The sequence below is a fragment of the Castanea sativa genome, chromosome 7 (genome assembly GCF_040712315.1).
Source record: "Castanea sativa cultivar Marrone di Chiusa Pesio chromosome 7, ASM4071231v1".
Taxonomy (NCBI): domain Eukaryota; kingdom Viridiplantae; phylum Streptophyta; class Magnoliopsida; order Fagales; family Fagaceae; genus Castanea; species Castanea sativa.
This window is the reverse complement of record NC_134019.1, coordinates 2,572,982-2,585,695: the sequence shown is the minus strand read 5'-3', so window position 1 is coordinate 2,585,695 and position 12,714 is coordinate 2,572,982. Positions and strand designations below refer to the sequence as shown.

At 34.9% G+C, this 12,714-nt stretch overlaps 1 protein-coding gene and 1 pseudogene across 2 annotated transcripts; one reads left to right on the top strand and one right to left on the bottom strand.

The window, feature by feature from the left end:
* The first annotated feature begins 837 nt into the window (after positions 1 to 837).
* On the top strand, positions 838 to 6,276 carry LOC142643164 (suppressor of mec-8 and unc-52 protein homolog 2-like; annotated as a pseudogene).
* Positions 6,277 to 8,835: 2,559 nt separating this feature from the next.
* LOC142643025 (uncharacterized) lies at positions 8,836 to 11,259 on the bottom strand. Of its 2 annotated transcripts, none has more exons than XR_012845798.1 (2): positions 10,987 to 11,259; positions 8,836 to 9,108 (listed from the first exon to the last, which is right to left on the bottom strand). XR_012845798.1 is itself a non-coding variant. In XM_075817551.1 (2 exons), the coding sequence occupies exon 1, from the start codon at positions 11,150 to 11,152 to the stop codon at positions 9,185 to 9,187; it is 1,968 nt and encodes a 655-aa protein (XP_075673666.1). In that variant the 5' UTR covers positions 11,153 to 11,259; the 3' UTR covers positions 8,836 to 9,108; positions 9,182 to 9,184. The 2 variants fall into 2 exon arrangements, 1 of the variants encoding a protein (XP_075673666.1); XM_075817551.1 differs by having other exon boundaries at positions 9,182 to 11,259.
* Positions 11,260 to 12,714: the final 1,455 nt, after the last annotated feature.

The window sequence follows — 12,714 nt, the reverse complement described above, 5'->3', positions numbered from 1 at the left end:
AATTTTTTCACAATTTTTGATGCAACAAAATTCGAATCCATCATTTTACTGTCTCTTTGCAGGCCAAAGGGTATACAACTGTGTGGACCCACATAAGACGTGACCATCCACAGACCATTTAATTTAGCCTTCATGAATGCACCAACGTACCACTTGCAGTTGGTGTCAATGAATGCGGCGCACAATTTAGTTTTGGTCAACCTCCGGATTATAAAATTTCTATTATCCTTTGCTGCGTATATTATCAATGCACGCTTCACTGCCTCTTTATTTGCAAAAGTCAACCATTTATTAAAATGCATCCCATCTTTCCAAGTAGAAACAAATGGTATCTGAAGACATGAAGAATCAACCATATTTTCCCAAGTATTTGCAGAGAATGACTCGGCAGGAGGTGTATAGGCAATGGTCGTATTTGTAACATGCTGGACGCCAATATCATCGTCCGCATCACCTTCATCATGGCACTCCATATTTTCCTCTTCAAAATTGGAAGCAAGTTCATGGTCATCCACATCCTTCTCAAAGTCGCCTCGCTCAATCCTCTCTTCATACTCGTCCATATCATCGAGATTTTCATCATTATTCGCAAAATGATCTTCGTCCTCCACCCCTAAATATGTCTCTTGAGGTTGAAGTGTTTCACCAGTATTGGCAGCATAATCTTGAGATGGGAATGTGTAAACGCCCATTGTAGTGCATCCATCGTCTAAGGCTGTAAATTGCAAAGATGTAGTTGTTTGTTGCAACTCCTCGACATCAACTTCTGTGAATGGCTCGGAACTTACGTACAACTCAGCAGCATTTACTTGGGGCATTTTATGGATCCTATTAAACATGACATTTACATGTTTGTCTTCTTTGATTGCCATGTACTTGTAATTTATCCGTTCATGAAGGACTTTTTGTGGGTAACGATAAATAATATTTATGTCATAACAAGTAGGGCTCAAACTCAGTTCTTTCATTATTTTCATCTTCAAATCATTCAATGTCTTCAACTTACGACATATCATCATGTAATAGCATTCGATACTCGGCCCTTGAAATGGGAATCCGTCAATCTGTTCAAGATTGAAAATGGGTCCACCGTAGTATACATTTATATCAATATTCTTCAGAGATTATGAACCTATTAGAGTCAAGGGTAATATGTTAGTGACATATTTTAACACAATTACAAAACATTTTTATGTACTCAAAGTACAAAAATTACAACTTCTTACATCAAACACACCCCACATTTGGATATACTCACTCCACATCACATACAAACACACTCAATCATTATCATTTCATACTCAAACAAATAAAATAACTAAAGACAACACTTACCTCCACTACAAAATTTCAAATCACTCTAACAAAAAAATAATGAAAAATATTAAACCAAACAACAACAAAAATAGTCATGATAAAAGCCTAACAATACAAATATATCTTAAATATTTTTTACTTCTTATAAAAAATAAATAAATAAATAAAAAGCTTAGCATATATACACTAACTTGTTACATCATATGCATGTACAAACCCCACATTAGCATATATACTCAATCATTACCATTTGTTTCTAAACCAAAAAAAAAAAATTCATTAATCATATTCAAATAAATAAATAGAAAACTAATCACACAAATCTTCAAATCATTCTATCAAAAATATAAAGAAAAATAACAAACCAAACAAAAAAACTCATGATACATACCCATAAAAAACCTAACATTACATATATGTAACTAACAACTACCCATAAAAAAACCCTAACATTACATATATGTAACTAACAACTATTCAAAAAAAAAAAAAAAAACTAACAACTAGAGGGAGTGTATAAAAACCTTACTTGACATGAGAATGTGTAAATGGAGGGTGAGTTTGATTTGAAGTTTTGTATGAGAGTGAGAGAGTGAGAGAGTGAGAGAGGAAGACAGAACTGCTAGATTTTTTGGTGTGGCAAACGGTAGACCCCAGAAAATAGGTATTGTGTGTTAAAAAGCAGCTGCCCTAATGACGTGGATTAAAGTGGACCAACCATTACAAATCGAGTCTCTGAGACTCGATTTTCTTTTTTAAAAACCGACTCTAAAAGACTCGATATCTACCTGGAGTCCCCCTTGGTCCAACTGACAACATAAATAGAGTATTTAATTCTTCACACGTAAATCGAGTCTTAGAGGCTCAATTTTCAGGTGGCCGCCACGTGAAAAATGGTCACATCAGATTTGATCAAAACATGGAAATCGAGTCTTTAAGACTCGATTTATAGGTTGAAAATCGACTCTCTAAGAGTCAAGATGTTAGTATTTTATATACTTCCAATGCAGTGCCTACTAACTATATTCTTCAGCAACTATGGTTAATGGCCCATTTTCCCAAAAAAAAATAAAATTACCCTCTTAAATTATTAAAAATTATGTTTCCCCAAATTTTTTTTTTTTTATTGATTTCTAAGGTTGATTTGAGTTGCTTCTGAAATTAAATTTCAGAAGCAAATATTGTGATTGTGCAGAGAGGAGAAACAAGAAGAAGCGGATGGACCTAAATATAGAGACCGTGCAAAGGAGTGTAGGGAAGACCAAAATCCAGACTATGAAGCCACCGAATTGGGTTCTTTTCATGCCGTGGCTCCTCCTGGAACTGTTGATATCCGCGCCACCGATGCCCACAAGTTATCTATTGAGAAGAGCAAGTACCTTGGAGGTTCGTGATCATCTTCTTTATGTATTTTTAGTTTCACTTTATTGTCTGTTTTAAACATGTTGTGATTTTTGGGTGTGTCAATATTGTTGTACTTCAGGTGATGTGGATGTGGAACCCACCCATTTGGTCAAAGGTAAATTGAATTTTCTCTGTCAAATGTAATTTGGTCTTCCATTATTGATTGTAAGCTGCACTAACACAAACTACTTATTTACTGACACGTCATCTAAGGAGGACCAACACATGTCAATTCGCACTCCGACTGCAAAGGTCATTTGACTTCTTGAGAATGCTAAAGGGCTATGGAACATTGTTGCAATTTTAGCTTATTGTTTATGGTTCCCTTAAAGTCATCTATTTTCGAAAACATTTTACGGAGGATTGAAAAAGTTATAAAATCTTTTAAATTTTGTTAAATTTTTAAAAAAATGGTATACTATTGTGTTTGTGTTTCAGTCGGTGTATAAATGGATAGTGAAGCCTCAAACTATTAACAAATCAAATGAGATGTTCCTTCCTCGTCGAATGGCCTTTGTTTTTAACATGGTAAGAATATTTTTTGTTTCCATATTCTTGTCTAATTTATGTCTTTATTACCTTCTGCTTGTCTATTTTATAGCAGTCTTAATTGCCTTTGGGCGTGCTGGGAGCCCAATGTTGGCTCTTCCTGATACAAGCTCGATTGTTTTGTCGTTTTTATGCCACTTACAGCATGTGTGCTAGTTCAACTTTAATCCAAAGACACGCATTATGGGCACTTATTTGAAAGTACTTCAGGTTTTCTGGCCTTCATTCAGTTTAACAAACAGATATTAGTGTGCATAGTTTATAGGAAGTCAGCGATATCTCATTACACCTTTATTGCCTGAGTGAAACTTGTAGATTGTGAGCAGATTTATTTTCTTTGAGTTGCCTATCCCTCTGTGTAAGAGGCCATATGGCCCTTGTGCTTATCTAGAGGCTTGGACATTAGGGTAGGTTATGCTGTATGTTATACATGTTGATCTTGCACCCAATTGGTATGGGATCATGGAACTCTTATTACATATGGTGCATCGTCCAATTTGAGAATGCATGAACAGTGAAGCTTTAGAATGTATGGAGGGTTAGGGACCAAGAATTGGTTGAATTGTAAATTATGACAGGAAACATTTGTTTTATTAACTACAAAAAAAGACATGAAACATCAAGAATTCAATTCCATCGTAATGTGTTTAGGAAGCTTATTTAAATGTTATATATATGGACTTATACGTTAGGACCGGTACATCATTTTAGTTTTGTGTTGTTGATCACTAGTCTGTACTCTGTAAAAACAATCGTCTGACAGAAATGTCTTTTTTCCTGCATGCTAGGAGGGTGGATACTCCAACGAGATTCCGACAACCTTGCATGGGAGTAAAGCTGATTGTCCAGTGCCTGAGGTTTATATTTTCTTGATCCCTTTCTGGCATCTATTCTTTAATGGTGGGAAGCTTGTCTGATTTAGGCGTGTACTTACTTTGCGGGAAATGGTTACTGTCAGTGTCAATGGCTCTGTGCTGGATCGAATAGCTAAGATTATGTCATATCTTTGTCTTGTCTCTTCTGGAAAGGTTCTTAAGAAGAAGAAAAAGGAGAGAGATGTAAAAGGTAATTTCTACATACTGCTAAGAGATAAGCATTACAGTTCATTGAAATCATTGTTATATAGAAGATACATGACTTTTATGTTGTGACTAAACACCTGAGAATTTGTCTTTCTGAGCTGCATAGATGTGCTTAGTGGTTGTTCAGCTGCTCTACAAATGGGCATTTCTGGTTAGCACAGTTATTCTGGAGATAGATTGAAGTGCTTTGATATATGCCTCGCCAAGTTGCATGTTGAGTATGATTTGAGATGATAAATTCCTAGATTTTTTTTTATCAATAAAGAGATATATCTTATGGTCCATTGTGGTACTCCACAAATGCATTTTTCATTGCTTTTTCTTTAGCATAGTTTTTGGTAGATCATTTTTCTTATTCATCTATGTAATTGAGGTTGTTTTTGTCCCTCCATTTTCTATTTCAGTAAAAATTTTAGCGGCTGGTAATGAATATGATGAAGAGGATAAGCCGCCAAAGCCTAATGGTGGGATGTCAAAGAACCCAACTGAAAGTGAGCTTCTTCCACCACCTCCACCTCCTCCAAGGAAAAATAATGTTGATTCAAGAGAGAAACAAGGCCCAGTAGTTGCTAGAGCAGAAGATGATGACATATTTGTTGGCGAAGGCGTTGACTATGCTATTCCTGGTAAAGATTTGAGCCAGAGCCCCCTCTCAGAGGACATGGAAGGGTCTCCTCGAAATAAGGAAAAGCCTTCCTATTTCACTGAACCTGCTTATGGTCCAGTCTAACCCTCTGGGCAGTCTCAGGAATGGCAAGGAATGGTAAGTTGATCCTAGTAATCAGTCGCCTTTAGACTTGACTAATAACGTGGGGAAGATATGGTAACTGAGCTTCCAATTTATACTTACCTTCCCTTAAGTTTCAATATTTTTCTTGTTGAAATGGACTATGTCTGTTCCTTTTCTAAGTTAATTGTATATTTATTAACCATTTGGTTTTAGAATGGATATGATGTCATGCAAGCACAAGCGATGGCTGCTTGCTACCAGGGGTAGTGGCAGGATTACCAATATGCTGAACAACTGGCTTACCCTGATCAATACTTCCAGCAAAATATGCAGGCTTATGAAGTGGAAGGAGATTTAAATATTGTACAAGATTCACGTTTTATGACTCAAGAAGAGAAGGACTGGGGCTTAGGGTCTGTTTTTAAGCGGGATGATCAGAGACTTCAACAATTGAGGGAGAAAGATTCTCGAGAAAAGGATCCTAACTTCATTTCTGAGAGTTATTCTGAATGTTATCCAGGGTATCAAGAGTATCACCGTGAGATTGTGGACAGTGATGATGAAGATGACTTATCAAAAATGGATGTGGGTGGACGAGTAAGTGATCTTTTATTTTGTTTATTATTTATTTATTTATTTTTGGAATTGGAAGCAAGTGATCTTTCCTAAGGTGGAAACATGTTTGGTTTTGCATATGAACATATGGTATAATTGATGCTTAAATTTTAATCACTTACCTTTTAATTGGTTTTGAATAGTATGGAATATTTATTCTATGCTGCAGTGCCATATTCTTGCCCAAATGTACTCTTTTTTATTTATAAATGGTTACTGTAAAGTGACTGGTCTGGTATTCATAATAATTGATGCTTATTACACTATTGAAACGTTTTTGAACAGGCAAACCGTCTTCATTGGTGGGACTTTGAGACAGAGGAGGAATGGGCAACTTACAATGAGCAGAAAGAAGCAATGCCAAAAGCTGCATTTCAGTTTGGTGTGAAGATGCAAGATGGTCGAAAGACACAGAAACAAAACAGGGACCAGAAGCTCAATAATGAGCTGCACCAGATTAACAAGATACTTACCAGAAAGAAGATGAATTCTAGTGAGGGAGGCAACCACTATGAAGATGACCTACAACCTGGAAAGAAGCTTCGAATATGAAATTTGATAGTTGTTCTAGAAGTTTTCTTTTGTAATCTGAAATTGGTGATACTCTTTATATTATTTTATTTTTTAATACAAATACAATTGGCTTTCATAGTTCTTTCTTGTAGAATTTTCATGTGTTTTGTTTTGTTTTGGTTCATAAAGACAAAATTCTGAAGAAGTAATTGGATTTTAGGAACGTTGGTGTAAAGATGAAAATTTGAGTTGATTATCGTCATGGAATTTAGGATAGGAGCCATCAAGGAATCGACTAAACATTTTTGCTACCTTAATGTTGATGGGGTCAACCATTGAGAAGTGGGGGAGTTTTATGTTTTTGGTAGAAAAGGGGAGTTTTATTTATTTATATGGGGAGTACAAAAACGAATGGCATCGTTTCATGAGGCAGCCTCTGCAAGTCCTTATTTGCCTTATGATCAATAAAAATTATTGACCTTTTCAAAAAATTAGAAGAGCCTCTGAACACATGCCTAATAATTACGGAATACTAGCATTTGAGCACGTGCTCAAAGGCTCTTTTATTTATTTATTTTTTTCTGTAAATGTTGATAATTTACATTGAGTTACTACAATTTATAATAATAAAAATACCTAGGCATGTGATGAAAAATTATTTCACCAACAAATGCATAACACTCATCACACTCACAATTTTTCGATCACAAAAATATCTAGGTGTGTGATGAAAAAATTATTTCACCTACAAACACATAACACTCACCACACCCACAAACACACGTTTGTGAGTGAAATAATTTTTTCATCACGCTCGTAGGTATTTTTGTAATTGGCAAATCTAATAATCCCAAATTATAATTGATGTAAATTATAAACCTTAACAAACAAACAAAAAAAAATAGAAAAGCTTCACATGCGTGCTTAGAGGCTAGTGTTTAATAAAATGTGTGTCAATGATGAATCCAAATGAAAGTGAAGTTACTTCAATCACAATTACAAACAACAGCTCTTTAAGATACATGCCAAATTAAGCTTGGGAGCCCAATTCGACACCAACTCAAAGAGAGCTAGTGGCAGCCAGTTTGTTCCACGACCCACTAAGAAAGAGTGTATTTAATATACTACCCACAATTTAAAAATCCATACCGATCCAAATGGTTCAACTGGAAACTGAACTCGAAACCATAATCGGTTTGGTAAAAACTGAGAAAACCAAATATTGAACTGTGAAAACTATTGGTTCAACAGGTAAAAACTGGAAATTGAACCTATTTATGTTCTTTGACCATTTTGGTTTTTGAAACCATGATACTACCAAAAGTTGGTGCACGTGTGATATCCAACTATAAGTCAGGAAATATTACGGTAAATTACTCAAAATGGTTGTATTTTCTCTTCTTTTTTTTAATTGAAAACTTTACTACAAGGGAATTGAAATAAAATAAATAAATAAAAATAAATAAAAGAAGAAGAAGAAGAAGATTACAAAGCATGATTAGAGACTTCAACAATTGAGGGAGATGAAGAAGACTTGTGAAAAATGGATATGAGTAGAAAAGCAAGTGATCTTTTTTTTTTTTTTTTAACGGAGTTTAGAATGCTGGCATAAAGATGAAATATTGAATTGATTATTATCATGGGAATTTAGGCATTGTTTTTAAAACCAAGCTAAACCGTCCAATCGAGAACTGGTTTGATAAAAACCAAGAAAATCAAAAGTTAAACCATAAAAACCGCTAGTAACCCCAATTAAATTAACTAATTGCCAAGGACCTTGTAACTAAATTGGATCTTCTCATGCATAAAATTCTTGGGGTCTAGGAAGAAAAAGGTTCGAGATGCGGGATTAACAGTATATTGTAACTATCTCAAAAATAAATAAAAAAATAAAAAAACTAATTTCTCAACTTAATTAATCAGTCAAGTTTCATGCAATGTCCAATAAAAGACAACCACACCGCCAAACTAAAGAGTATTAAGTGAAAAATAAATAGACATGACGATATGGTAATGCTGAGAAAAATGCAAGAAAAAACCTCTAACATAACGTAGGTCACCACCCTGAAAGAGTCCACTAATCTAAAATTGAGATTACACGTACAAGAAATCTTACACAATCCCAAATATTTACCTACTGTAGAATCTACTAATATTAGCCCAATTCCCACCTTGTTGGACTCTGATTCACAGCAGACTTCTTCAGCGTTCATGGATCTCCTATCGAATGTAGCAAACTTCAAGGTGCACAAATCTCCTTTTTTTGGAACTCACAGGTTCAACAAGTGTAAGCTAGAGTTTTCTCTCTCAGCTATCTTTGAGCTTATTTTGATTGTGTTTTCAATTGATACTACCTGACCACTTTCTAGATCTAGCCTAAGACTTGCTCGCCCAAGACTAAAAATACAATTAATCAAAGTTTTGGATATGAATTGACAACACCTAATAATTTTGGACCTAAAATATTTTACACATTTTTTCTTACAAAATAATAATCTGAAGTTTCAATGAACTAAAATAGTATTGTAGACCAAAGTTTTTACCTAAGAAATAATGCTTAATAATACAAACTAATTAAAAATTTAACATTAAAATAAAGAAACATTTTCATGCAGATTACCAGATTGTTTAACAAAAACAACAAAATAAAATCTCATCGAATTTAACATTCCATTAAAATGAAGTAAATATACAAATTCTGATTCTGCTTCAACTTCTTTTATGTTCCCAAGTCTCAAGATTCTACAACTTGTACAAGTTTACTATGCGAACCACAACTCTCTCTCAACATTCCTTGCTGCCTGCTCTGTCCTCCATGATTTGACCATCGATTCTGATTTGGAATATTTGGACAAGGAAGCAGACAACTTCTTCAATATCCTTGTATTTGTACCTACGCTGAAAACATTAGTCTTAGATTGCCAGTTTGACCATTAAAAAGTAAATAACCACTTCCAACAAATATACATACACCTTATAGATTGACTGACAAAGTCTTAATAAGTAATTCTTGAAGTACTTTATCTGCTAGATTTGCAGATAGCAAGTCAAACAGCGTGGATGTAGTGGTTGTATTTGCTAAAAAACCCTTGTCAACCATTATCTTAATTAGTTCCATAGCCTTTGTTGTCTCTTTCTGTTGCAGCAACCCTTGGATGATTGTGTTATATGTTCGATCATTAGGAGAGAAATGGTTCCCATCCATTTTCTCTAACAGCTCACTTGCTTCATCAATTAGCCCCTCTTTGCAAAACCCTTTGATCATTATATTGTAAGTCCGAACATTAGGTTGCAATCCTTTTGCAAGAACACTACTAAAGATTTCTATTGCAACTGCAAGTTCCCCAGCATTGCACATACCATCAATCAAGATGTTGTAAAACACAATATTGTGGTCCAACTTTTTGCCTTCCATCTCTTGAAACAATGCCATCGCATCCCCAATTTTTTTGTTCTTACATAGGCCATCCAACAAGATAGCATAGGTTTGGGGATCTGGAAGTTGGCCACATGCCTGCATCTTATGAAATAGGTCAAGTGCAGCCTGGGGTCTCTCCACTCGACAAAACCCACCTATTAGAGTGTTATAAGTCACAATGTTGGGAGCCACTCCCTTGTTAGACATTTCATCAAAGAGACTCTTTGCTTCATCAATTCTTTCATTTTTGCAAAATCCATTGATTAATATGTTATAGCTAAACACATCAGGTGAACAACCCCTCTCATCCATCATATTAAATGTTTTGACTGCATCATCCATTTTGCTTTGCAAACAGTAACCATCAATTAGAGAATTGTAAGTGATTGTGTCAGGCATGATTCCTTTTTCAATCATCACATCAAAAACTATTTTTGCCTCTATCAGCATTCCCTCTTTGCAAAGTGTGTCCACCATTATATTGAAGGTATACACATCTGGCATAATCTTCCTTCGCACCATCTCATTCAACAAGGTACTAACCACTCTCCACTGGCTGAAATTGCATAGGCCTTGAATTAAGGAATTGTAAGTGAAAAGGTTCGGTTGAATGCCTTTACTCATCATTTCAAATAAAAGGTTCAAAGCCCCAGTCACCAATTTATCCTTACATAAACTATCAATGATTGTGTTATACGCTGTTGAATCAAGCTCATAATCCCCTTCTTCCATCTTCCTAAGCAACCTAAAAGCCATACTTGTCTGTCCAATCTTACACAGACCATTTAGTATTGTTCCACAAGTAATTGCATCAGGCTTATACCCATTCTTCTCCATTTCTTCTACCAACCTCACAGCTCCAACAATGTTACGTTGAAGACAGAGCCCCTTGACAAGGGTGTTTAGAGTAACAGAGTTTGGGTGATAACCAAGTTTCAAAATTGTGGCCAAGACAGAAAACCCAAAATCTAGACGGTTCAAATGGCAGAAGCAGTTAATCAAAATAGTAAGAGTATAAACATCAGGAGAGATACCAAATGATTCGATTCGTTTAATTAGAGAAATGACTACTGGGTAATGCTTCATTCTTGCAATGGCACCCAACATGCGATTAAAATCGTCAATGGAAGGCAAAGGGTTCATGTGAAGCATTGTATCAAACAGGTCTAAGGCATAATCAACATTCCTAAAGCTTCTAGATCTGCACTGATCTCTAACAGATTTCAAGAATTGATCTTGATTGTGATTGTGATTCGGGTTTTTTTTAGCACTAGCAATACTAGCAGCAGCAGCAGCAGCAGTAAGAGTAGAAAAACAATAAGAACGAAAGCAAGTGTGGAAAGGACGAAGCAGCGTACCCATTTTCCTGAAGATCCAGCAAAGAATTCGGCAGCCGAAATCAGCACGAAAAGATAGAGTTTGAGTTGAGAAAGAGAGAGAGAGAGAGATAGAGAATCGGTTCGGTTTTGAGGGCAGTTTACTGGAACTAAGCTGCTGATCAGTCATCTCATGGTGAGAGAGCATAAAAAAACTGGGGAAGGAGGCGGCTGAAATGTGGTATTAAAACGCTTGCCTTTGAATTAAAACACCGGTATAGCTTTAGGTCTTTATTGTCATAAATGAAAATTACATGCAATGTCAATAGAATATAAATTACAACGCTTTAGTTCTAGATGCAATTTTTTTTTTAAAAAAGCTTACACAGCTTTTGTTTCCTAATTAGATTTGAAAAGAAACTACAAAGGATAATTGCATAGGTAAGACCTAATTGACTTCTCATAAACTATGTTGAGAGGCTAAGTTAACGTGTGGAAATGTGTTAACGTGTGACATCTCATAGGTAATATGTTGGTCTCTAGTGTAGAATGGTTAATACAAACAAATTCACCTATCTTATCATACAATAATGATAAAGACGTCAAAATGAAAAAAAACAAATAAGTAACTTTATGCACAAGTTGTTAACATAATGAAAAGAAATTGCGGACAAGCTCGCACAGACGAATTAGGGATAAAAGAAAAAAATTGATGGCATGTTTAGTAAAGATGAACAAGAAATAAAAGCATGTAAGACAATCTAATTTAAGATGCATGAGCCATCAACTAAATCATATGAAAATGTATGAGCATGTGAGAATATGATTATGCAATCGCAAGTCCTAGATGCTTTCTATACACGATGAATGAGCATATTTCAAATGCATTTACAAAATCTTGAACTTGAATCGAACCTATTTTGCATAATCATGTGAACCTTTTTCTTTTTTCTTTTTTTGAGAAAAAAGAATATGCATTTAAATTAAGAAACATTGGCTAAATTAGCTTGGAGTACAGAAAAATACTAGAACGGAACGTCCTCTATCCAAACTAAAAAACTTGGCATATGTACAGCAAACCGAGCCAGACAATGAGCTATCTTATTGCCTTCTCTCTTAACTATTATCGTCATTATGCATGGATCCATCTAGATAACATGTGGACAGACACTAAATAATGAAAAAAACAATTTTTTATTTATTAGTTTTACGTGATCTAAAATTAGAAAATTTAACAAACGATGCATGAACCTATTATCCTTTGTGTTAAATGCATGTTTGAAGCAAATCTACATCGTATGGTTTTCATAGGTATACAAATCAATGAATCTAACTAAGATATGCATAAAAATGACTGATTGAAAAAAATACAATTTAAACTCTTTAAGTTTGGTACATAGTCATTTTAGTTCCCTGGGTCCATAATTAGTCATTTCATCCGTTAATTGTAACAACAGCCTACTCAACTTATCCTCTTCTATTAATTCTAAGCCACTCCTCCCACCCTAACAAAAGCCAAGCCATTTATGGGGCCATAAATTGCAATGCCAAGGAGCGATAACTCTTGGGAAGGAGGATCCCTGAAAGAATGAATTTGTATACAAAGGCTTCATGTATTTGTTTTATTGTGAAATTTTTATCAAACCCAAAATATTTTTGATTGACCAGAAAAAGTGTAAAATTAAAAAATCTTTTACAGCCTTTCTTTCCATTTGTCTTTAACATTTATCTGACAGTGGCTACCAATGTCTGGACTTGTGTATATCATAG

What these genes read in the sequence shown, in the direction of transcription:
- LOC142643025 (XM_075817551.1), bottom strand. Translation starts at nt 11,152, where the DNA reads ATGCTCTCTCACCATGAGATGACTGATCAGCAGCTTAGTTCCAGTAAA.